Here is a 26,446-nt window from a genome sequence, read left to right as displayed (position 1 = left end):
TCAAGATTGTTGTTACCGGTGGATTAATTGCAGTCCAACGTAGCGCTAATGAGCGGCAATCACAAACAGCAGTTAGCTCACGGTACGCACACTTTGGGGATGTAGGGAAGTGTGTGTAGTGCATAGGGTCGCGCTGCACTAAGGCGCGCGCGTGTGTGTTGTCGACTCTCGGGCTCGTTTGATAAATGGCTTGCTTTATCGAAGTTACAGTTTACAGCGTTTAGGTGAAAATCAAACGGGAAAGGCCGAGAGAAGGTGTCAGGGAAGCAATTTTTCCTATGGTTTCGTTTTTATTTCCCTCCCTCCGTGATTGATGGTGTGTAGCGGTTGGGGTATGATGTACTGAAAGCATTTTTTCCTGTAGTTTTCAGTGTAAATTAAACTTCATTTGATAAACAGAACTAAAGGGATAAAAGAAAGGCTTGTATGGACATCAATATTGCAGAAAATTTTATCATATCTTAGCTCGCTTAACATGGAAACGCATTTTGAGACAGAAACTTCAAACTATTTAAGGAAAAAATTAAACCGCTGGAAATCAATGTTGATAACATTAATGTATCCATTGCTCATGGTTTGGCGTTTAGTAATTTGGCTTCTATTTTATGCAATATTGTCGCCTGCTTTTCTCTGTTCATTAACTCATTTGAATGCATCATTACTGTAAACTTTTGGCAAATCCGATTTACCATCACAATGCATTTCTCGCTCGCCAAACTCATGTTTTGATTTGATCACTTCGTTTACGATTCGCGACCTCCTCCGCTCTGCGAGTTTGGCGCAGTTTCAATGGATTTTTGATGATGTTTGCATTTCCCTTGGCACGGCCCTCTGGTTCGTTCACTTTTCCCAACAGTCGTGGGTATTCTCGTCTAGCAGTTGTTTATTTTTGCACACATATACACACACACACTTTGAACCATCTCGAATGAATGAGCTCAGTCCCGCCAGCGCCCTTCGTAAGATGCTTTCCATCCAGTCGGCAGTCGGATTTTATTTCCCGCGCCCGGCCATTTTACGATAGACGCAAAGACACAGACCACCCGCTAACGTGTGCGATCATAATTGAACCAACCCCCGCCATTACCAGCGTTCCCGCTAAAAAAAAAAGCTTTCAGTTTGTGCGGTTTGTGCAAACATTTCTCTTGGCGTCGTGTAAAGTTCCGCACTGTGTGTGTGTGTGTCGGGGTGCGTTTATATTACGATCGTTCCACACGAAACGGTCGCTCACGACGGTTAAGTGACGGATCGCACGGTGAGGCGTGTCCGATGCACTGTAAAATATGGTGATTTAATTTTACTGCACTTACCCCGTTCTTATGGCAGCAGTCTCTGTGTGTGTGTGTGCTGTAGTGCCATGCTTCCATGTGATGTCCTGTGTGTTCCGACATCCCTTCGAACCCATCCATCGTGGCTCCAGCGAGCGGTTTTAAAAGGAGCAGCAACTTCAGCAACGATTCAAGATTTGTTTTACTGCCGGATGGCGTCACCATACTCGTCGCGCGCTTTTATGCGCCGCTGGAACGACGGACAGCGTGTGGTGGGTCCGTGTGCATTAGAACCGTTGGGGGGTGATTGTTTTCTCCTCGTAAAGTATCCCCTGATCATGAGCTAGCATAAAAGGAAGGGTATCGCCGTTCGCGCTTTGATGCATCGTGTTTGCGACAGCCGGGGAAATAAACTGGAGAACACAGTTTGGAAGTGTGCCAGGACGCACGTAATGATCTTGTTTATAATCATTGAAGGGGGTTACAGATACTTGCTAACTTTTTTATGAAAAGGTCAAAAGACATCTTTTTTTTTGTTTTTTTTTTAATCATCATAGCTCATAATATTAAATAATAATTCCAATGATTTATAATTTAACATGTTCATTTATTATCCGTAAATCATTTTTATACTAATTTATAAGAAACATGCTTTAAGTCGTTTTGCTGAAGGCCTCATCGCTGTTTTCCTTCATTTAAATAGAAATAGGAAAATCCTTCCAGACGCTTTCAAGTCTTATCGATCTGTTTCCTATCCTTATCATCCTCGCTTTAAAGCAGATAGATAGACATCTGCTTCTTCCCCTTCTGTCGCTGTTTAGCAAAATAATTAAAATTACCTTCGTTAAACTGCGAACCTGCGACAAGAGGCCTCCTCCTTCCCACGAGGCGGTGAAATTCATCACTCACTCATTAAAGATAAATAAGCGCGTACAGTGACGTGCCATCGCGGCAACAACCCTTCCGGGGTTTCCAAAATATCAAATTCCTTCCGATTGATTCATTTCCACCGCGCTGCTTCCCTGCCTGCGGTGGCGGTGGATTGAAAAATGCCCTTCCTTTATTGTCGAAACCCGCGCTTCTTGGCTGCTATAGGAAGGACACGTGACTGATTCGCTTCGGCAAGATGAAACGTGAAGGATAGATAACGTTCGAGTGGATCAATCAATATGATGCTATCCTTCAGTGATGTTACACAGCGGCAGGCTTGCGCCAAAAGTGTATTATGTTACCAATTAAGATCTGGTCTTGCTTTGTGTTGCTTGGGTTAGAAAATAGCGTTATATGAAACATTCTTTCATGTATGTTTTTCCATCATTATTTTCTATTTTGTCTATTGTTTATCGTAAACTTATTCATCTAGTGTAGTAAAGAATATAACAATATGTTTTTTTCCTTTAAGATTCTTATTAAATTCATCAGAATATTAGTCAGTAGAGAATAAAAACGGTATAAACATAAACGAAGTTTAATAAATTGATATGGTCTAATTTGGATTCAATAAACGACCTTACCTTAAACTGTTATGTTATTGCCTTTCCCAACAAAAAAACGGGTTCTCAAGCTTCAGGCAACCAGATGAAAAAAGCAATACGATAACCTTCTCTTCTTTGTTCGCCATCCATCCGTCCATCCATTGACAAACTTCCGATGAAGGGCTATCAAAAGAGGAAGTATTGGTTTTCCCTCCCTCCGTGGCAGCGCTTATCGTATTTTGCAACACTATTTCCTCGTCGATAAAGGTGGGCGCGGGCACGATTGGGGGCCGAATGCGGTAAGCGACCGGGAAAGATAGGAACCCGTAATGCATTCAACCGGTACGATATGATATGGGCGGCAGTATGTAAAAACTCTTTTAATCAACATATTGTTCATTCGGGTGAAGCAATAACAATAAAGCGCTTCCCGAAGGTCAACCCTTTTTCCGAACCGTGCGTGGTGGCGGCTGCTGGACCATACTGTGGACCCCGGCCAAGGGATCAACCCCCTTCGCCCTAGCGGGCACAAGTCGCAAAAGCCGCAAGCAAAATAGGGGTCCGCTTTGGTTATGATGGAGAGGAAGTGGGAAATCGCCCATTTTGACCGGTGTGCGTTTTTATCGGCGCTTCTCGATATCGTGCTCGGAGGTGGCAAAAGTTGGGAGCTTCCAGCGCAAGTTCGATTTCAAACCCCCTTTTCACCATCCCTGCCCTGATGAGGTGTGGAGAGTTTGCTCCACCGGAAAATTATGTTCCCTTGACCAAAAAACCTCCGCTTCTATCGATTCTGAGTATTGCACACACGGAGGAAAAAACGCCTGTAAACCATTGACTCAGGGGGTTTTTCAAAAACGAAACCCCAATGATAAAATAAGAAGTGCAAAGGATGAGTCTGCTGGCTGGGATAATGGAAAAAAGAGGAGGAAAAGGATACGATCTCGATGGATGACACCTATTTGTTGTGAATAAAAACGAACGCACGCCCTGCCTTGAACCCCACCGAAAGCATTGCGTTGGAAGGAGGAGGTAAGAGGGAACATTAAAGGGATATTGTGCTGCCCCCAACGCCCATTGAAATCCTCTGTTATTGGTTTGTTATGGTAAGAACTGCGTTAAAGCGTGAATAACGTCGGGCAAAGGGTTATGTTTCCGACACGTGAAGCTGCGTGTGTATGAGTATACGCGCATGAATGCGTACCAAGCGGATGAAAAAGCTTTAGTGATTCATCGCTCTCATGCACAGCACAGAGAGGTAGATAGACCATAACGCATGATAAGGGATGAAATTTCCTTCCCTTTGTGTATGTGTGTGTGTGTGTGGGTAAAGTACGGAAGCAGAGGTCCTTGCTATGTTCCGCGTAAAGGGTTGCAAAAGCCGGCCGTGTAACGATTCGATAAAATATTCCTACCGCACGCAGCATGGTGGAAAATATCTTCGTAAGTGTATGTGTCGTTCTTTTCCGGAAGCAACAGCGACAGGATTGGAAGTATCTAAACTTACACAAAAGGCAAATCAATTTTCCGCTGCTTTCCCACCGTACATGTGCGCATGTATTTATTCGCACCCCTTTTTTTTGCTGCTTTGTGGCTGGCAGTAAAGAATCATGTGGAGAATGGAAATCGAACTGGTTGTAGATGGGATAACGCTACAGCTCTTGGCTGCCTGCTGGGAAAGGATTCTGTAGATATACGGAATGGCAAACCGACGGAAACAAACGTGTGAAACCACACACTTGTACAACATCCTGTCAGAGAGGGAGAGAAAAAGAAGAGACAGAGGGAAAGTATCGTCCAGTTCCTTCCAAATCCCACTTAAAACGTCCCGCCTTTTTCGAGGGTGTGTAAATATTCTCGGGCAAATTTTCCTAATCTTCTGCGTACCGTTTCCCCGAAGCGTCCTCCCGAGCGAAGGAACGGCACTTTCCACCTAATGAATACAAATCGTTTCTCCCCCTTTCCCGCCCCAATACGTTTCAGTCATGCGCTAGAAAACGGGCTGGATGAAGAAAGAAAAACTGCCCCGATAGTGTGAGAAACGGGCACTGGGAAGAATCCTTTCTTCTTCCTGGTTTTTAACGCCTTCTCCCTGTTTTAACTGCCAGGGAAATGTCTTTAATGTGTAGAATGGTGGAGCAGAAGCACCGTAAACGGCAGGGATAAGACGTGGAGCTTTAAATGGTGCTGCTGGGGAAGGGGCGTCCACGAAGCCCATTTCCCTGCCCTGCCTGGTGGGTTCACCTGCGCCACAGTCATTTGAAGGAAATGGACGTTTGCTTTACTGCAGACAATGTTGATTTTCTTCCTGCAACGAGACAGACATTTGGTGACGTTGTTGCTGCTGCTCAATTCTATCTAAATTTCCTCTGCTCCATTGTAGCATACGCTTCCGTTACCGCTCCCTCTACAAAACGAGAAACCGTTTAAGAGTGTCATTTGTTTCGAAAGGATAACAGAGTCTTGGGCCCGGGGAGAAGGGGTCTGTTAATGAAATCTTTCCTTTGACAATGGTTTTAGATGGCGCTTTGGCTGTTTCTAAGACGTTCGCTGCGTTCGTTTGCGCTGCAAGATTGGAGTAAGGGGCAAGCGCTGCAGCATTCAGCAAAATTCATTTCCTGGACAAGCTTTACAGTTTTACAAGAGATTAAGGTTTATCTTGTTAAAGTGAACGAAAGGGCAGATCGAGCGGAGCAGAAGAAGTAATTATGCAGCAATCAATTCGCTGCTGCTGGTTGTAGCAGCAGTGAAAAAGGCAGCTGTTAATTGTTTGCATAAATGCACCACAGGTTCGTTTTCCATTTACACCTCGTTTTTCTTTGCTCATTTGTTGCGCAGTAATTTATCTTCGCGTCTTGAACTGGTTTGTACACATTTTCAAGATGATTTTAAACTTGTATTGTTTCTCTTGATCAGAGTAAAGATTTCATATTTGATATTATAACTTACAATATAACAATTTTTTTATTATATTTTACATAATTCACCTTTAAGTACTTTTTGCTGATAAAAATATAACAAAATTACTTCTCAATCTTTCAATCAAAAGGCACACAAAAACGCTGATTGTTTACTGATCGATTTAGACATTTATGTTACCTTCTTCATCAGACCATTTGTCTTCATTGTTGTCCATTCGCGTCTGTCGAGTTGTATGTGTCCCCAGGATTTTCCGTTAGCCCACCGCACGCACCCTGTCACTATCACTTACCGGCTGCATTGATTCTTTGACAACCAGATTCAATTTGACAGCGGGAGGTGGTTTCCGTGCCCAAATATAAAAAAAACCCCTCAAACTCTAGGGGAAGAAGTAGATCATTGATGTGTTGTTGAACTTTCTGGGTTTTTGTTTTGCGCTAGGATAAGGATCTCATCGCGCTTTCACACGGCACGAGGGTGGTGCTGTAAGCCAAATGGAATCTTTCCGTGTTTGTAAGTTTGTAAGCGAATGTTGATATCCTTGTATGTTTTTTTGTTTACTAATGCAACAGAGACAGATGCATCAGAAGTGAACACCATACGAACCAAACCAAAAAAGTACCCCACACATACACACAAACGGAAGAATAAAAGAGTGCTTAAACGGATTAAATGATCACAAGCACCTATTTCCCTTTCGGTGCGCCACCCTTGGAGGACACAAGCGGCTGTCCCGTGTGGGATTTTCGTGATGCTTCAAGATAGAATCAGGACGAGCAGGATTTACAGTACAACACACAAGCCTGTAGCCTCTGCTCTCTCTCTCGCCCTCGCTACTGCTCCTTATCAATGGTACTCAATCTTTTTGCTGCCTCTGCTCCTGCGGGGTACCACCAAGAGATGGCCTGGTCGTTTTACCGTTTCGTCCGCATCCATGTCCCTTCTGATGGTTTTATTTGGCTGTTAACGAGGTTGGCCATCACCATCGCAGTGGTTGCTGCTGTGGGCACCGGCGTTTTTGTGCCTGGTTCAATTGTGTTGCCGCTTTTGTGCGTCCGAGATAGCGCTGAACAGCGGTGTGTGTATTTGGACCGATTTTTTGCTGTTTTGGTGGATTTGGTTTAATCATTTAACGCGCGTCTCTCGAACCCTCGCCCTTTTCTGTGCCTTTGATTTCTATTTGCTTGTGTCGGTGTGTTGTTTTCACTGTGGCAGGGGGTTTTGATTTGCAAGAGGCTTTTTGTTGTTTGGGATCGAAGGTGCTAGGTATCTTGGTGCAGTGGGAGAAAATATCTGGAGTGTCTTTTAAGAAGGAGAAAGTACTTGAGCTCATGCTTTTATCTTAAGTATTTTATTGGTGCGATGTTTTGTATTTGAGATATTTAGGGAGATTTCAATATTCTGTTTGGTAGGTGTCAGGGGTGTCACGTGAAAATTAAAATTAAAGTCGAAAAGATTCGTTTGTTAGATTGGAATCCATTAAATTGAAAGGATGTTTTATGAGACATCCGTCGTTTAAAAGTATCAAAATTTTCAAATATGCTCTTTTAAGTAATTCAAACAATCTGTATCCAAGAAAACATACTTTGCAAACCACTGCTCCAGCGAATCGATCGAAGTAAATCCACCGAATGTAACACATTCCCGCTTTTCTTCGTTGATTGAGCACGACTGCCGTGCCGAAGTCGTCTAGAGTGGCCTAATTCGGTTTATGCTAATTTTACAATTTTCAATAACCATTCCTTCCGCCATAACGCGCATCTTGGTAACGCGAGCGGGGATGGAAAACTTCACCCTTCATCCACCCTCAATCTACTCTCGGCAGCTGGGCTTTGGTTTCCATTATTCACTCCCACACTTTCCACACTAAGCGGTGTTCGCCAGCTGTTGCTGTCCATAATTGAGAGTCGATTTTTATCAATTTCAACTCCACACATCCATCCGAAAAGCGAAGGCCGAAATTCACCGACAGCATATTCCCTTTCTTTAGGAAGCGGCAGCAGTAACCAAAAAGAAAATGTTCACACAAAAAACTCAACTGTGTGGGATTTAAAATGTGTCTTAAAAGTTTAGTCCATTTGATCGCTTTTTTTCTCCTTCAAACGAAATCCCACGAGTTGCGATGGGTGAAAGCAATGTAGAACGGGGAACGGCACTTTGTAAAACTTCAAGATGGAAAGTGATTGAGCATTTCCGCATGGGTGACTTTTTCGTCCATTTTCGGTTGAGTGCAGCAACATCACAAGAAAGAAACGGATCTAGAGAACGTATTGCGCAAGAGAAAGAAAGAATTTATTCTGCACCAACCAACACCATCAGTGGAGGTGAGCTTGATGATTCAATAGTTTCTTTATGATGATAGCACCAACGAAGCTTTGTTCTACGGACGAAAACTAGCTTAACACCATCTTCACACCATCTCGTTATCAGCACATCCGATGCAAACGAAAGGAAAAGTGTGGTAGTGTGTACCCTTCTACATCAAAGATTTATTTTCCTTGACGAGCTTATTAATTGGCATTATGGGTCCGTTCTACATATCGTCCCTTTTTACGCAGGAATGCCATCAGATTATAAATCCGCTTTTGTCCGACAAGAGCCGGAAATGGGTTTCTTCTCTCATTCTCTGTTTGTGCTTGCCCTGTACACATATATATTATGCCTTCACAAATCAAAGCTTGCAAAGGTTACCCCGCCTGGTCCGGTGTGTCCCAAGTTGCTTTTAGCATCGCTTCCCACTCAAGGGCTCGCCGTGTCCGGAAACGAAGTAATTAAAACTTTCTGATGACTGGCCGGTACGTATTTTGTATCGTAAAAACACCCCTTTTTCTCGGCTAGAGGACCGCTCCCCGCTTAGAATCTTTCCCTCTTTCTGCTCTCCTGCCATGACTCTTTGCCTACACCATGCAGCCAGAGTAAGGGGGCACCCTTGGGTACAAATATGGAGTTCCGATATCGTTTGGAATTTGCTAAATAGCTAAAGTTGTACCATAAATCCTGTTCACGAACCATAAAGTCACCGTCTTCACCGACGCCACTCTCCGAGTCTCCGAGCCTTCCGTGCGAGAAGATATGGGCTGCTGCTGCTGGTGCTGCTACTGCTGCTGCAGTGTAAGCGAGAACACACAGTGGTCGTTGGTGCATATCCTGGAAAACACTATCATTCCTTCCCGCTTTCGTCAGCTAGATGGCTGACCTTTTACCTTGAGGATTCTGAGGTTCCATTTCCGCCGTTTGGACGTCCACTTGTGGCTATATGGCAAAGGTAAAGCGAGAGGACCCAAACGGTTTAATTTCCCTTCTGACCTCTTCGGTGTGCGCAACGACCGCGTCCCGCCGTACTGACCGATCCTGGGTGCTGGGGGATTCAATTAAAATTTGCCTCAAATTGGATTATACACGTCAAAACAATAAATAAATTTTGCACTTCAGGATGTGCGAAGGAACTCTAGCGACTGGCAGCAACATTCGTCTGGCCATTAATAGCCAGGCCGAAGGACTTGAGGACCTTCTTCTATTCGGGTATGTGTGTGCTGATGTGGACTGTATAAACGTTGGGTTTCGTTTTGTCCAAGCATGCCGTGTATGTACAAAGACCTCAAGTAGTCCAATCTCTACAGCATGGGAACGACCTGCAGAGGAAGCTGGAAGCCTAGAATGGTTGGGTTTTCGGTTCAGCTTCAGAACTACTTCAGAAGAACAGTTTGGTGTGTATGCTGTTTAAAAATACAAACACACATACTGTCCCCCAGAAACCCAACTGTTGGCTTGGTAAGGTTAAAATTAAGATTTGAGTTCAACTTCGGTTTATAAAGGTGGTTATGCTTGTAGATGTGTGTCTGCTGCTAGCTGCAAGGAGCGGTCGGGAATGAATTGCTGGACATTCCGCTTCCGGACAGTATTGCTCTTGTATTACGGACTCTCAACGCACTCAACGTTATTGCCCACGAACCTCCATAAACCACTTATTGAAACGTGATGTTCGAGAGCGCCCTGGTATACACTGGGGTGTGCCCCTTTGCAAGCTCACCGTCAAAGCCGTCCGGCGCTCAATTATCCCTGGTGCGCTAAGGGTGAAGTGTCCGAATGTTGGCAGCGGCTGTTGCGCGCCTCGTAGATGGTTTACGATTTTTGGAAAACTCAATTACGGAGAAAAACGATTACGACGACGCTTTACGACAGCGACAAAAGGCAACGGAGGGTGGGGAGGATAGGGAAGGGGCTTTCTGGTGATGGTAGTCGTGAGATTATGGGGATTGCTTTGCTGTGGACGGGAATGTGGGAAAACGTATAAAATGTTTGACTTTAAATCAATAAAATACTTCAAAATTACACAAAACCTGCCCTGTAAGAAATAGAGTTGTGTCAAAATGGCTCTTGTATTAAACTCAAACCAAATGACAACCTCTGTGTTTGGTAATTTACTAAACGCAGGTTGTTGTTCTTTTATCTTCAATATAATATCCTACTTATCTTTGGTAACGGATAAACATTGAACTTGTTTAATTACTGAGTCAGCATTTGTAAGTTATTTAAAACTAACAAATTTTCATTGTTTAGTTTTTCTAATCAAGAAACTTCTTCTCGAAAATTCTTCTTTTGAAGAATTTTTCCTTTTGATCCTTGTTTTTATTCTGTTTCACATTTTGATATTATTGTGAAAAATGGCATCAGCTATAACCCATTAAAATGAAATTGCTTGCACCAGAAATGAAATCCCAAAGGTCACATTAATCCATTGCGCTTCAGGAACCATTCTAGATGCGCAGTGTTTGCTCTCGTTTTTGTTTTGTTTTCTTATTTTTGGCTCAATTCCCTCGTGGCTGATACACTGAAAGCGGAAGTTACCGTAGAACAAAATTGAAGGGCAATTTTTTATTTCGCTACCGTATATCTTTGCCGTATGACCCCTTTGCTAAAAACGCTGCACCCTTTTACGCAACGCTGCTGCCGATATTACATATTTATGTGTGATAAATTGTGATTGTATAGTTTGTGAATAATGTCGATGGGGAAAGCAAATCGAAAATTGAAATATAATCCAAACCTCCAGAGAAAAATACTATTCTTCCTAGCAGTGGGAAGCAAAGAAATCCCCAGTGAAAACACAGCCTACCGCACCATCGGAAGTGCACTCATTCAATTACAGCGGCATAAATAGATATTTATTTCATGTTTTCCATTACGATTGCCTTTTCAAAATCAAACTTTGCCCCTCTGCACACCGATATCATATACATTCCGATGTGTTTCAATGTTGAGTTGAGTTTGTTTCGTTCTCTTTATAATAAATCAAAATTAAGCCTGTCAGTGAGGGAACGAGGGAGCACTAGTGAGAGAGAGCGACTTTTTGGTCAGGAAAATTTCCAAAAAATAAACACCACACTCGGAAGTTAATAACAGGAAGCAAACCATGCTCATTGCCGGCTGCTACACCTTACGCGCGAAAAACGCTTTCATCCGCAATTACGCCCAGCTTTAACTAATTTGTCTCGCGCGAATCAGTACACCATTTAGCTTCTATTCATTTTCAAAAGTTGCGGACATTTTTCACGCTTAATTTTGCCCTTATCTTAGTTTACTGAACTTTTCCCTCCTCACGTGCCCGTCTCATTGCACCCTGCGCGCCATCATGCACACTCGGGAGATAAGTGAGGATAAGTGTGGCGGGAAAAAAATGGATCGTGCCTTAAAAGGCACACCGGTGTGACAGGAAGGAATAGCCGAGAGAGTATGAAAAACCCAACACGAGCAAGAAGGCAAACACCACCAGCGCGCACACTTGGCAGAGGGCGAAAAATTTTAATTGAAATTTATGACAAATTTTCCTTCCTGCACACAAAATGGGCAAAAGCAGGCCAAGCCGGTCGGATGCAGCCGCCGCCGCGCGCACCATTGGCGCAGGTGGTAGAAAATGCGTAACGAAAAAAAAGCTTCCCGTTGATGATGGTTGCCTTCTTCGCGTAGCCCGGAAAAGTGATGCTTCTTTTCTTCCCGGTGGGCGAGCGATGAACGCTGAAAAATTGGATAAAAGCAGTCAACGTGAAGAGGATATTCATGTTCTGTCACTTTCTTCGCAGCTGAAAGATGGTGTGACATCAACTGTAGCAGGGAGGCAAAACAAAAAGAAAGAAAACTGGTACGCTTAGTGGCGCCCAACAAAATTTTCTACAGAAGATGAACGACACTTTTCGATCCGTCGACCCCCCCTCCCACCAAGTGACCAAGGGTTCACGATAAAAAGTAATCCTATTTTTTATTATCATTCGCGAGAAGGATGGTTTGCTTCTTTTTTTGTTCTCTGCGCTGTGCCCTCTTTCACTATTTGATCCATTGAAAGGGAAAGCAGCTTTTCGCGTTCAGGTGGCGCTCCAAGTCGCTGTGGTAAAATGAAGGAAAGGGATTTGACTTTAATTTGTTAACTCTGCTACTATCACTTCACTCTGAAACGGCAGCAGTTTACAAAGTTTACAAGTTTTGTGTTAATACTTGTTTTATGTTATCACCGGTGAGGATGTTGTGTTGTTATGCATGTAAAGTATATCAAAAGTGTCTTAAAAATTACACATTTTTCTAGACATCTTGGGCTCTTGTTATCAATATTTATTTCATTAATTTGTATTATCAAATATAGCCGAAAAGATTAAAGTCTTGCGCCTTAAAATGATGGTGGTGGCTGTAGATGTTGTGCTAAACACACGGATAGTTACCGTAATATAACTAACCAACATCTACCTCTTTGAATTGACGAAAGACGCTATTGCATGTAATCCCATGGTCGGCAGAAAACAACAACTCCCACCAGTGAAGGATCACGCTGGGGAATCGTTTCAATTTTCTTCAAACCTTACCCGCAAGACCTACTCCTCCCATACCACTACAAAAAAGGTGGTAAGGTGTTGCCCAGTTAAGCTGCGCCGGCCGTAAAGTTTGAATAAAATATGGGAAACAAATAGTCGGGCTGAATAAAATATAAACTAACGAGCTTAGGGCCTAAACAGTGGGAGGAAAACCCAACCATCCGCCCAGCAAGGGCCAAGGCTCTGGTGAAGGGTAGCCAGGAGGGGAGTGTATTTTTTCACGCTACACCAACTAAGACTCCCATTTTGCTCGTGCACTCCCTCCCGGACGGGGTCTGCATGCAGGTAAAGTATGTACGATATTATGTCAGGTTAAACATCGATTTACCTGAGCATGATGATGGCGTCCGTAAGACTGGGGCCTGCGAAAGCGAAGGATCCTCATCCTGCTGTCGTGTATGTGTGCTCACGTGGTTTCGAACGAACCTGGGCAGTTTTACTGACCCATGGGCGTGAAGAAGAGAATGAAAAAAAGCTACTACGAGAATAAACCTTTACCGTACATGCTCATTGCATGATGCCCCGTTGGTGGGGACGGCTGAATCCAGGCTTCTTCCCGTAGGTGGTTATTTGCTCGCTGAAGCAAGCACCATGAAAAATTAACCTCCAGCGCACATCACCAGGACATGAAGTTGCGTTGCGAGCCACGTCCGGTTTCACCTCGACAAGCGGTGCCGTGAAAGGGTTTCGATGTTTGTCGGTCCAGGGACGCACCGGAAGGATAACCGGCCGAGCGAACCGCCCTGTGCTGCATGCGTGCCGGGCGAGTGGCTCCATCTCGAGGTGCACGAGGTGGTGTCAGCGGGGTGGCGCCTGAAAGAGGATACCGAAATATATGACCCCGTAGAGATTCATAAACGCAATTATTTGCGCTTCCACTCAACTTGGTCAGGCCCCACCACCGCTATCGTCTCGTTTTTGCTGGACTTCCCAGGAAGAACATGCTCTCTTACTGCAAACGGAGTTCGTAGTAGAGGGTAGTACAACACCTCCCCGACAGCATCCTTGACGAATCGGTTGGATCTTCGAGGGGGAGGCAACCATTTGCGGCTCTCCGTAAGTCTTGTTACGGGTCTAGGGCGAACTTTGGATATCGGATTAAAACACACCTTTCATGGCAGCAACAGAGAACCGGCTGTGCTTGAGTGAAACTAAGGTGAGCGCTTAATAAGACACGCTTCAGGTGATGGTGGGCACTGTCCATGAAAATAAACGCTTTCCCTCCTCTTTACAACTCTCCTCTTTTGTAGAAAAGATTCCCTTGAGCAAGGGCACACTCCAAAGTCTTTTCTTCTTTTGCGATATGCAGCCGTGCAGGTTTCGTTTAATTGTGGTCTGCATTGACCACCCTTTTGCCCTGTGTTTTCTGTCCATGCCCTTTTGTCCCCTAACCTCCAATAATCGTTAATCAATTAGTTTTCCCATCGTTCCATCTTCATCCCGATCCTGATGTGTGTCTCTTTCCGGGAAGAAGATGTCGGCAAGAGCACAAATTCACCCACACCCCATGGACTTCCACTTGTTGTCGCTGTCTGTGTGTCTGTGTGCGTGTAACCATAATCAAGTTTACCCGTTCATTAGTGCACTCGAGATTTTCCGTCCCGGAAGTCAGTGCTGGATGTGGCTGGATGTGGTGTTGGTGTGCATACAAGTTGGCCGGGGCGATGCGCATTACGGTGTAATAAATAATCCCTTGCAGCAACAGCAGCAGTCAAAGAAATGTGGGGAAACTATGAGCACGCTTTTCTGCCCGCCCCGTGTGTGAGTGGCCCGGCACGGTCGGTTGGTTGGTGGCGTAATGTCACGAACCGTCAAGAAGTTTAACCACACACCACACCAAACTCGTTCGAGCCGGGTTCGTGTTTGGGGAAACTGTTCCTTGTGCACACTTCTCGGTTGCTTTTGTGTTTTCCCTCCTGTTAAGAATCTCGCAAAGGGAAGGAAATGGAAAAAAGGAAAACTCTCTGTCTTCTGGGTCTCATGCATTAGCTGTATTGTAGAGAAGATGATTCCCCTTTCTTTGGAAAGGATCGCAAAAGTAAACAAATAATTTATTATCCCTTTAGCCCGTGCCTCCGATCATCTCCCCGTGTGTTTGCATTTGTTGTTGGATTGGGCTTCGTTTACTTTTACTTTTGCTCGGTTCCTTTCCTTTAACCTTTAGTCTTGGGCTTACAAGGAAACAAGCAAAAAAACATAAATAAAAGTTTGTCAATTTACGCAAATTAAGAAAAGCTACATGAACATTGGACGGAGTATGAGTGGGAACAGATTGCGTTAATATTACAAACATTTTGGGCATTTATTTTACTTCTGTCGTGATTAAAGTTTGTTTACAATATAAAACCGAAGAAGAAAAACACACAAAAGTTGCTGAAAATCTGCTTCTACGGCATAAAACCTTCCGGTGGTAGGTTTCGATGGGGAAAACAGAACAAAAGATTTTGCACGCTGCAAACAACTGTAAAATGGGACCATTGTGTACGTAGGAGGCCAATCTATTTCCCGCTTCGGCACCTTCATTCATTCACGCCACATACACTACAACACACACACACATAAACAAGTACATACAAACACGATTGTGGCTTTATGGGTATTTTACACGGGCCCGTACCTCGCTCCCGAACATATTCGCCATAATCGGACGGATGAGGATGTGTGCGGCTGTGGTAGTTCAATAATTATCCCAAGCACCAGCCACCTTAATCAAACCATGAAATTATAATTGCTCTATTGAATTCCTCTGCCCATATTTTTGTCCCGCCCCTTGGTGGGCTGTGGGGATGGGGGTCCCTCTCCCATTAATGCCCGTTTTAATTGGCACACTACTGGGCCCGGGCAGAAAAGCGTACACTCATATTACGCTCGAAGCGGAAAGCTCGAATTATGTTTGTGGCATAAATATCCTTTCCTCGCTCGCTTTCCGGCCCAGAGACAGGGACCCAAGGGCGCAAAGGAGGATGATGGGTGTAAGCGTTTGCAGGGAAGCAAGGCTTCCTCGCTCTGTCGAGCGGATGTGGTACGCGAGATCCGTCAAATGGCAGGTAAGCAATTGTTTGGCTGAATTGTTCATGCCAATCGGGTGGCGACAGTAAACGCGCAAAAAGGCGTTTAATTATTTAGAGCGATTATTTATGCATCGATTGATTCCGATTGATTGCTGTGCTGGGCGGGAACAGCAGGCGCGTTGACTATGTAGTGAAAGGTCTTAGTTCTTCGTGTTTGAACTTTTTTTTCCGCGTCGCTCGGTTAAGTGCGCTTTCAATGCAACGCTCAACACTTTTAAGCTTTGCAGGCTTAAACTCCCAGACATAATGGACGAAGAAGATGGATAAAGTCGCATTTGATGGAAAAAAGCCTCGGAAGAAGAATTAATAAAAAACCAACCCGGCACTGAAAAATCTTGATCTTTCATTTTCCGAGCGGATAATTCTTTTGCCGGCTGCTATTCAACGGAGCTGCCGAGAGACCAACGACTTACACCCAAAGGGTATTCTTGAGTTGAAAAATCGTCCCCTTTCGCTTCACTCGTTTCCTCTTTCCTTCTACGCAGCACCAACCGTTATCCTGCTATTAATACTGCATCCCTTGGGTTTCCAGTGAAAAGAACTGTCCTTCGCCGTAAAGATGCTTCGTTTGCATCAATTTGCGCACAAACGGTTGGCACATCTGTATTTGCGATTGCCCGTGGCCGCTGTGTCCGGTGCAGCGCGCGTTTTGTAATTAGATTTAATTTTTAATTAAGTAATTTGTGTGCCCGCTTGTGTGTTCGCTTGTAATTGTGTGTTGTTGATTGCATTACGGCTTCTCTGCTTGATCTTTGAGCCCGTAGGACGTTGGTAATTGAAACAGACCTGGTGTAGTTAGTGCGCGGTTAAGGATGGTAGCATTTAAGCGCATTTTAAAACGTTGCAATTGCACCAAAAAAGGCTGTTTTATTACATTTATACTGCGTTTAACGAAGTTTCTATTGCAGTAAGCATTTTTTGTTGAAAATTATATTACGGTAAAAATAGCCATTAACACACAATTAGGTATGAGCGCCACACGTACCACCATAAAACAACTATGCTGATGAGTCGATTATGTTCGCTGGAGGATATAATGATTATTATAGTCCCTGAAAAGCATTATACAGAAGCAACTATTTGCTTTCCGCCATTTGACCGAGAGGGATTAACGAAATCCAAATCGATTACATCCTAGCTGAGAATGCTTTAGCGCTCCAGACATCCTCTTACTCTCTCTCTCTCTCTCTCTCTCTCTCTCTCTCTCTCTCTCTCTCTCTCTCTCTCTCTCTCTCTCGCTCTCTGCACCATTCCTTCAAGCGAGACAATCGCCCGAACAATAAGCACCCGGCAAGGAATGACTTATGGCAGCTAATAAATATTTTATACATATCCCTGGCAGCGCAACCCACCAGCCACCCCCGGAAGGCACCAAATGATTGCCTTTATGTAGGGCGCGTAAACGAAAAAGAAGCTGCTTTTGTTAATACCGTGCTGGGCTGCTTCATCTTTCAATACCGATCGTTCTATCCTGATCGCTCAAAACTATCGCTCCGCTGGCCTGCACGAAAGGCTATGAACCATTGGTGGGTGGGTGCATGTGTTTCAAGATTGAAAGGTAAACCTAAGGTGCCCTTGTATGTGTGTGTGTGTGTGTGTGTGTGTGTGTGTGTGTGTGTGTGTGTGGGTGGGTTTGAAAATGCGAACTGAGTTTGTACACCACCGCTCTGCTATCCATCCATACATAATTCATAAAGCAATGCCGCTGTTTGCTGAACCTCCCTCGGCCGGTAAATTATGCTCAACATACGAATGCAATGCGGTGGAAACGCGGGGCACTGTGTTTGGCCGTAAGAAACATGAGCACTGTAATCTAGAAGGCGGACGAGCTTTCCGCAGCGCAGCAGAGGTAAAGCACGAAGGGCAGGTGCTGCTTGGTGGACGATTGCAGACGCGTGTACACCAATAGGGGGAGAGCACGTGTGGTATTCGATCTTGCTGATTGGGAGAGTTGGCTGTAATTATCGTCCCTGGCTGGCCATTTCTTAGGTTATTTGTGGCAGGGTTTTTTTTGTGCCTCGGTGCACGCAAAGGTAGATGACCTTTGGCAGGATTCATTAGCAGGTGTTGTTGAACTGATGCGGCTGCTGGCATGTTCGGGATGTATGTGCTGTGTAGGTTCGGAAAGGTTTCCATTTCGCTCGTTATCATTTCCGGGAAAACAATCAGGCTAAAGACTAGCAAGGCAAGACGGCGCTGTTCGTTTCTTTTCTTTTGTTTGCTGCCATTAGCTACTAGAAAAGGATTATCTGTGAAATAGTAAATGAGCTGTAAAATATCGATAATCCAGCAAGTATTCCTGTTTTAAGATGATAGAAAAACGTTAAGACTTTGAAATTTCACTTTAAGGTGACTTAGTTGTTTAAAACTAATTATACCTTTCATTATTTGTATGAAAAGCATTTATCCCTTGATCTCAATAAACTTAGTTGTATAATTAAAGAATAGAATGTGTTTAGATCTTTTTGTTATTTTTGCAACGTTACATAAAATACAATAATAAATACAACTCTCCTACGTCACCATTTAACAATGGTTGCAATGGTACATTCAAACGCTTCCGATGGTGTGTTGCGAACAGCTCTTCGCAACAAAATCTTGTACAACTGGTCGATTGAATCCAGTCCTTCATACGAACCAAAGCTACTGCCTTTCTTAACTTCTTCTTACAATCGCACTGAAGAAAAGCCACCCAAACCACACCCTTCCTTAAGCAATCTGAACCGTATCACAGCAAGGTTTTGCACCCGTGAAGCGATCAATTTTAGCAGCGATTTTTTGCCATCCCTAACGGCACCCGCCGTGCATCATCTTTCGGGTTAAACCCCTCTCGATAAGAAGCAACAACAACAACAACAAAACACCCCTCCTCACAGGGGGGTTTTTGTGATGGACATGCCCGGGTAAGAGGTTTCGCGTGAATTGTACTGGAAGAAAATGAAAATGTCAAAGCAAAACCTCCTCCATCCCAACACAACACTCACTGCGCCGCACTGCTGCTGCTGTTGTTCGCCTTATCGACAGCTCAAACCGTCCATCTTTTGTGTGCAGTATGGTAGTTTTGGCCACGACCTTTCAACGACGCGCGTACACAGCCGTTCTCGGTCGCTTTCGATTTCATTTCCAGCGATTCCCCGATTCCGACCGAGACCAAGGAGAGAGTGAATTAAAATATGTTTTCCACTCGATTAGCATCAGAAATCATTTCGCCAATTCAACCCAAACCCCCCCCCCCCCCCCCCCCCCGATTCCCCAACCGTTTTAGCATGTTGTTTTTGTTGTGCGTTCCATGCCGTGCGTGTGTTCCCCGTGATACCCTCTTGGCCAATCGGGGTTTTGGGAGAAGCACCCGCATCGGGAGCCCTTGCGAAGGGAACCGGAGAGCTCTTCTGCTCTGTTGCTGCTCTGTTGGGTGAAGAAATTCAATAAATTTTATGCCTTGACTTTTACTTGCATCCGTTTTTCGGCGTGTCTGCACGCGCGCCCGGCCATTCCATCATCGTGTGTATTCCATTGGCCGCCCTGTTTCGCTTTCTGCTAGCTGCCAATATAAATACAACTCTACCCCTCCCCCAGCCTGTCATTTTCGGCTCGTGTCCAGTGGCTGGTTTTTTTGCTTGTGCGAACCAGCGTAATTGAATTTTCCGCTACTTTTGGAAGGAAAATAAATTTCAGCCAAGCGCGCCACCGCTTTGCTGCAGAGACGGGTGCGTGACGTTTAGTGAAAGTAAAGATTTGTTTTCTCGCTGCTTGGCCGTGCGTGTTGTGAGGGGTGGGTCCAACGGTGAGCCTGCGAACACAATAGCTGCCACAAAGCCGGACTCATTTTCCTTCCTCCCAACGCCGGGCCGGGCGCCCTCGGAACGTCCTTCGGAAGGAAAGGAATTAGCTTACGTCATCGGCGTGTATTGATCATCCATTGTGCGTCCGTGCTGCAGGGTGAAGACGACGGTCCTGTTTCGGATGAAATGTTGCTGTGGCCCGATTGCCGGAACCGGATGTGACAGAATTGTCGCTTCCTTTTAGATTTTCTTGTTCGGCCGCTCTGGCACTCACATCCATCAACGAGAACAATCGAGGCGATGATTTGAATTTTCAGCAGCTTTATGCTCGTTCGCAATTGAACGCAATCACGGGATGGGTTTGGCGGAAGTGCGCACTCCAGCCGCAATCCAGCACTTGAAGTGTCGATAGGACGCGAAGACATCGTACGGACCATTGCATTCTGGATCGGTAGTTTTCTTTAGAATACATGGCACATGCGGCCTGTTAATGCGGTCCTGATGGTCATGGTCGTTCTGAATTCTATATTATTTCATTCGTAATAAAAAAAATAATTCCTCATTTGTCCCATGTTTTAAGTCTATGATAGGTTATTAAATAATAGCAAAGAAAGAATAATGAAAAAGTTGTGGTTAGTGATGTGCTCTCTGGAGTGCACTCAGCGCACAGTGATTCCGACTCCGGCAAAGTCTGAATTAGTGATAGGAAAAATGAAGTTTTTGTCGGAATCGATTCCGGCTAGCTCTGCAGTTTTCTGGAATCGATTCCGGATAGTAGGTCCGGAATCAGTTTCCGGAATCGATTCCGGAATCGGCTCCGGAATCAGAATCGACTCCGGAATCAACTCCAGAATCGGCTCCGGAATAGGAATCGGTTCCGGAATCGACTCCGGAATCGACTCCGGAATCGGTTTTGGAATCGAAGTCGGGTCTCGAATCGGAAATGGCTCAGAAATTAGAATCGGCTACCAAACGGAGTCAGTTTCGGCATCGCCATAAAAGAAGGCGTTTGGGTCCATTCATACTACTTATTGATAACCGCAAAAATCCAAATTTACTTGTAAAAGATCCATTCTCATGGAGATTCCCGGACTGATTTCGTCCCGGAGTCAACACCGGAATCGGCTCCGGAGCCAACTCCGAAATCGGCTCCGGAGCCAACTTCGGTATCGGCTCCGGAATCGGCTCCGAAATCGGCTCCAGAATCTTTTCCGGAATTGGCTCCGGAATCGGCTCCGGAATCGGCTCCGGAATCGGCTCCAGAATTGGCTCCGGAATCGACTCCGGAAACGGCTCCGGAATCGGCTCCGGAATCGGCTCCGGAATCGGCTCCGGAATCGGCTCCGGAATTGATTCAGGTAGGTCCGATTCCGAGCTCCCACCACTAGTCTGAATCACTAGTTTTGCCGGGAGTCGTCGTAGTCGATTGGAGTCGGTCAGTGTTGGGCAGGCATTTCGCAAACAAGTCTTCCTAAGAATAGCGCTTAGCGACGACAGCAATGCTTTCCGGCAGTATCCTGGCATCGGCTGTCTCTGGCTCTGATACTGGCTGGCCCGTCTTCTACTCCGGAAGACTCCGAATCCGAACAACTCCGACTTCGGATAACTCCATTTCCAGATGACTTAGACTTCGACTCCAGACGACTCTAGACGACTCCGGATAATGCTAGTCGGACCTACCTTACGGAGAAAGATCCGAAATTTTCGACGTCGGATCGAAGTCGACTCTGAATTTTTGCCAACTTTATTCAGCATTAGTTGTGGAGCTTTATTGCAATTGTAACACAGTAAAATATCTAGACCAATAATATTGCCAAACATTGATAAAGCAAAGATCTTTTTTTTATTAATCGATTAAAGCCAACAAAAGCCTTTGGAATGTTTCCTATTTTGATATCTTTTTGAACCATTCAACTGATTTTATAATGTATTGTTTCAGCTTAATATTAGCTGGTACAGAGTTTGAGCAATCCCAAACATGCATGTGCAAATCCTGCAAATCCTGAATATGTCAGCACTAATTTAAAGCCATCGTCCTGTATTCACCGGTGCCATTCTGATTGCACAAAGGTTGTTCCCGTATCTGTTTCCCATAAAGTCTCAACTCGTCTGAACTGTTCAAGAGCAGTGCTTCAGGACAAGCCCCCTTAGCAGAACAATTGTAATTTATCGATAAAAATGTAGAAATCACTACTGTGATCATCGATCACGGTGCTTCTTCGCCTAGAGGGATGAAAGCAATGCAATGCAAGCATCATCCGTACCAGGGGGAACAACACATTTGCCGGACACTATCTACACTGTAGCCTACTGTTCCGGGTAACGAGTTAAACGGACAGCACTTGGGTTTCCTCCCCCTGAGAACCCCCGTTTGAACCCGTCTGCTGAGTATGTGTGAATTAAATGTACAACGTTTACGGCTCAACCGGAACGAGCCCTTCCACCGGACAAGTTGTGCTACAAGTTGTGTAAAGCAGCTAGGCAGACGCATCGTGTCTGACCAGTTGAATCAGTACGTATGTGCGTGTGTGTGTGTGTGTGATTTCCAAACTATTCAAATGCATTGCATTCATCCACACCAGCCATTTGTGGGGTGGGGTTAAGATTTGAAATATTTGCTCCAAAACCAAGGCTACTAAAAGCTACACACAGCCACCGATTTAGTTGTGATGAAGGTATTGGCTACTGCTCTAGCGAATATATGTTTGTATGTGTGCAGTTGTTTGTGCAGTTTTATTTGCAGTCGATAGGCACTGAATCAAACCGGTGTGGAAGTGCAACGAAGAGCGATAGAGCGGGTTGGTAAATTCTGCAATTTCCTGCTAAATGTAAATGAAAACAAAAGCCATTTTGTGGTAGCGAAGCCCTTCCCAATGGGGCACAGTGTGAGTGAGAGCGAGAGTGAGAGAATGAAATGATTGCAATTGCCTCGATACCATCCGCCCTTCTCTTACCGCCTCACAATCCAGCACAAAAAGGCGATGCTTTTGTCGGATTCCGATCCTCCGGGTGGTAAGCCACCACACTCCCGAGTCAGAAGGTCCTTTTCGACCATCGGTCTGGCAGCTGACCATTTGCTAAAGCGCTCGGTCTGGGGCAATCCCCCTACTCCCTTCCATCAACCCGCCCGCCCTGTGACCGAGAATGCGAGAGCGCATAATTCAATTTATATTTATGCATTTGCATCTGTAAATATATGTGCGCAACGAGAAAAGCGGCTCGCTGCCCATTTCGCTGTCGGGCCCACAGATTTATATGAAGTGATTATTTAATGTACGCGCTTCGGCTGTCCTCCCGCCACGTGCCCACAGTCGTCCATCCATCTTCGCGCGCCAGCCAGCCATTATGGTACGGTGGGGGCGCGTCCACGCGTCCCGGAACACACACACACACTCGGGCACTTATATTGCGGTAGGATTACGGGAAGGTATTAACGCCACCGGGGAGAGCAATCGGTTTGTCGGTTTCGGCAGCCATCTTCGGTCCAAAAAAGCAATGCGCACGGGGATGGAATGCATCCCAGTGCACTCCTGACACACCCACTCGCAGGTCCCGCTCTTTACTGCCCTGTTGTGTATTTTGATCCTGAAACGGTCACGATACACACACACCTACAGATGCTCGCACTCATTCGCACATTAAGCTGGGCAATTGTTGTTATCGTTACACAATTCTGGACGCATCGCATTCGGCCGCTTGGCGACGATGTGTGTGTAGCAATTGTCATTTTAATGAGGCATAAAACGTTGCTTTTTCTGACGCTTTTACGTTGACATTGCATTACATTGCAAACATGTGTGTGTGTGTGTGTGTGTGTGTGTGTGTGTGTGTGTGTGTGTGTTTGTGCTTGCAATTCTTTTTTTAAGGTGATCCGATGCACATGATTGTTGTAACGGTGGGTGCGGTTTAATTTGCTGGCTAACCGTAAGCACGCTAGCCAGCAGTGACGGGGGCTGGCTTGAGGATTACCGTTACACCGGCCGATAAACGGTACCCCGGTCCGGCTTTTGAAGCCTTAATTATAATCCAGCATTGATTAAAATGTTAAAAATTAAAAGCCAGCACACTTCAACGCTTCCGCAAAACAAAACAATCCACTTCATTTTACGATCATTATGGTGTAACATTACGGCGCGCAATTGCCGCATAAAAGATTAGACAGCAAAGTCGGTCGGTGCCCCCGCTGGTTTTACGATCGCACAGTCCTGTGGCCTCGTAATGGGCGTTGGAAAATGGCAAATTGCTATCGTGCATAAAAATTTCAAACAAGAGTTTCGGGCAACGTAAAAGGGTATAAAACAAAGTAGCAACATATAGCGAACGATAAAAAAACGCTTCGTCCTAGACAACGCCTTTCCGTTGCATGGTTTAAGCGAGAGTCCAGATGATGGTTTTTAATTGAATTCCAACCATCAGCTCGCGTACCGATCGATATCGAAAGCTGGACTGCTGGCTTTGCGGTTGCTCTCTACCACACAGCGCCTCACAAATCACCTCGCCCATTCTGCGTCCGGCAGCGCTGGCCATGTAGCATGCCTTTATTGAAGCTCTTGGCGAATAGTTTTGCTCATTAATTGCTTCCTGCTTCTACTGTATGTATGTGGCCGAGTGAGCGAGACGGGTGGGGAGGAAGAATCTCGGTACCATTTTCTTTGGCTGGCGATGCGAAAGGAAAAAAGAACGCGTTGTGTCTGGTTTGTGGCAGGAATTTAGAGTGCGCTTAGAGTTTGGCGCGATAAGGGCGGTAGTCGTCCATGTTTGGCTGGCGTAATTACCCTTCGCCATCTTGCGGATGAAAGCGGGTGCCGATGGAAGAAAAGTTGACTGTAATTTCAGCCAGACGAATTTTATTTATAGCAGCACAGAATTGATTATTTATTGGTGCACGTTTCGATGAGGAATTTATGCTCCTACCGATGCGATCGCTGAGCTTCAATGTTTGTTTTAATCCGGTGTTTGCACTGGTGATATCATCAACAGTGAGGGTTGAATAACTACAGCTACATGATGATTCCTAACTCTCGATATTGATAGAGGAAGTACCAAAAGGCATTCCTTAGTATTTTAACAATACAGTGGGATTTTTGAACGGTATTTTTGTATTCTTATACGAAAGTTGTATTTCAATAAAGAAAGTCTGCTGTGAACCAGTTTTCTCTCATAAATGTACCAACTCTTCATACTATAAACTCTTGTAGTGTGTCGTTACCTCATAAAAAACAGAATTTTAATCAATCACCCACAAAAACCATCTTTACAAAACCAACACCAAAAGTAGGACACTTTTTCAATCCCTGGTAAGAGTCGAGCTAGCAAACTTTTATCCTAATTTGACTCTAAAATACGTGTTCTTTTTATCTCCGCCATATCATTGACAACTGGCAGAGAATGTAACAACGGTACACTGTTTTTTCGTGTAGTTTCCACTTCCACTTAACCTTTTCGCTCCTGCTCGTAGGTCATTTTCTCCCGTACCAATCATGCTGGCAGTAGCCTTTTTGTGCTGTAATTCTGAGAAAAACTGGCACACGGTGTTTTTCTAGCACTCCTGTGCGGAGAGATGTTCTGTGTCGCATCATTTTTTCACTAAGTTTCCGGTGTAGCAACAGCATGAAATCAGTCAGGAGAGGAGAGGAGAAGAGGATTTCTCGTTTAAAAATGTAAAAAAAAGGTTGAGATGTTAGTCAAATTTGATCTACTTTGGTTGCTAATAGTGCCCCTGTTCCCAGAATTAATCACGAAAGGACCGGCTAGGCATCAATGCAAAAACACAGCTTTCCGTAACGTTGGTCATTTTGTTCTTGGTTTGACGGATTGCATGCAGGTTTTTGCTCAGGTTTTGAAAAGTGTCCTTTGCTGTTCGTGTTTCAACGAAAGTTGGAGTAAGGACTATCACGGAAATTAACTAACAATCAAAATGTTCATATCATAACTTTCATTAGCAATGATTTTAGGGTAGATGAGTTTGCCCAACCGAACGAAAAGTACAAACACACATTACTAATTCACTCTTTCTTTTTTCATTCTTCTACAGGGATCGGGTGTTTAAGCTGAATCTGAAAAACGTCAGCATGACGTCATGTGAGGTAAGTAATTGGGTTGGAGTTAATTGGGCTGATCAGTTTTTATTAAAATAATGCTAACTAATTTTGCCAAACCAATTCAAAGTGAATGTAATTCCATTTCTCTCACGGTGAAACAATTCATAATCAAAAAGTTGCTTCTTGCAAACAACGCCAATTGCTCCCTTACGTCAAACGTCAATTTGACTTTGCTTGATCCATAAAACATTGCCTCTGACAGCATCGTTCAATGTAGTGTCTAATACCCCCGACGTAATAAGGCACAAATTGCTAAACAATTGATTAATTACTCCAAGCTGTTGGGTTTAAAAATTAGTATCAAAATTCCCAGACGACCATTTCATCGCTTCCGAAAAGAGGAAACATTTATCACGATGGGTCAGTTTTCTTGCTCGATAAGCGACGGCGCCATTCTGGAAGGGGAATAAAAAATTGTTGCAAAAGCTGTTTTTTTTAGGCTACAGTACACAAAGAGACTCAACAAGCGAACGTTGTAGAAAACGCCCTTTACGCGCGCCTTTTTCGATTAGATGAGAAAGAATATTTAAAGTCCTTTCCAAAAGGGTGTATCGCAAACGTGATGTTGACCTTCTTCATAAGTTTGGCATAAAACGGGTCGGCCAAACAACTGCTGCAGGAAAGCGGAAAGGTTTTGTTTTATTCACTTCTTTTTTGCTTCGAATTTTACCATTACAAGCGTACAAAAAAGAATGATTCTTCCAGCATTACCGTCACCATAAGCAAAGAGTTTGAAAGAACCGAATTGTGGACGAATTTTCCTTCAGCGAACAAGAAAAGGAAATGGTTGTAGTAAAGCGTGAAAATAGCGACGATAAATTAGATTTATGATTATTGTTATTGTTTCCACCGCGCCTCGCTTCTTTCTGTGGTGTTTTGCTTTTCTTTTAAGAAAACAGAGGAAGGGTTTGGGCTGCTTCAAGATGCTCCCAGCTGGGGGAGTGTTGTCGTTTGAACGCGCCGGAAGAAAGAG

General features: G+C 44.6%; 1 protein-coding gene across 8 annotated transcripts in view; it reads left to right on the top strand.

Annotated features, from left to right (window-relative positions):
- Positions 1 to 26,446, top strand: part of LOC120947519 (semaphorin-2A-like) — a 273,154-nt gene that overhangs the window by 142,038 nt on the left and 104,670 nt on the right. For all 8 annotated transcript variants that reach the window (XM_049607919.1, XM_040362897.2, XM_049607917.1 and 5 more), the window contains one exon: positions 25,407 to 25,458. In XM_049607919.1, coding sequence (XP_049463876.1) covers positions 25,407 to 25,458 — 52 coding nt within the window. The remainder of the gene's footprint in view (positions 1 to 25,406; positions 25,459 to 26,446) is intronic.

Source organism: Anopheles coluzzii, chromosome 2, assembly GCF_943734685.1.
Source record: "Anopheles coluzzii chromosome 2, AcolN3, whole genome shotgun sequence".
In the NCBI taxonomy this organism is placed as follows: Eukaryota; Metazoa; Arthropoda; class Insecta; order Diptera; family Culicidae; genus Anopheles; species Anopheles coluzzii.
The sequence above is the reverse complement of the archived record's forward strand: the minus strand, read 5'-3'. Positions and strand labels throughout refer to the sequence as shown.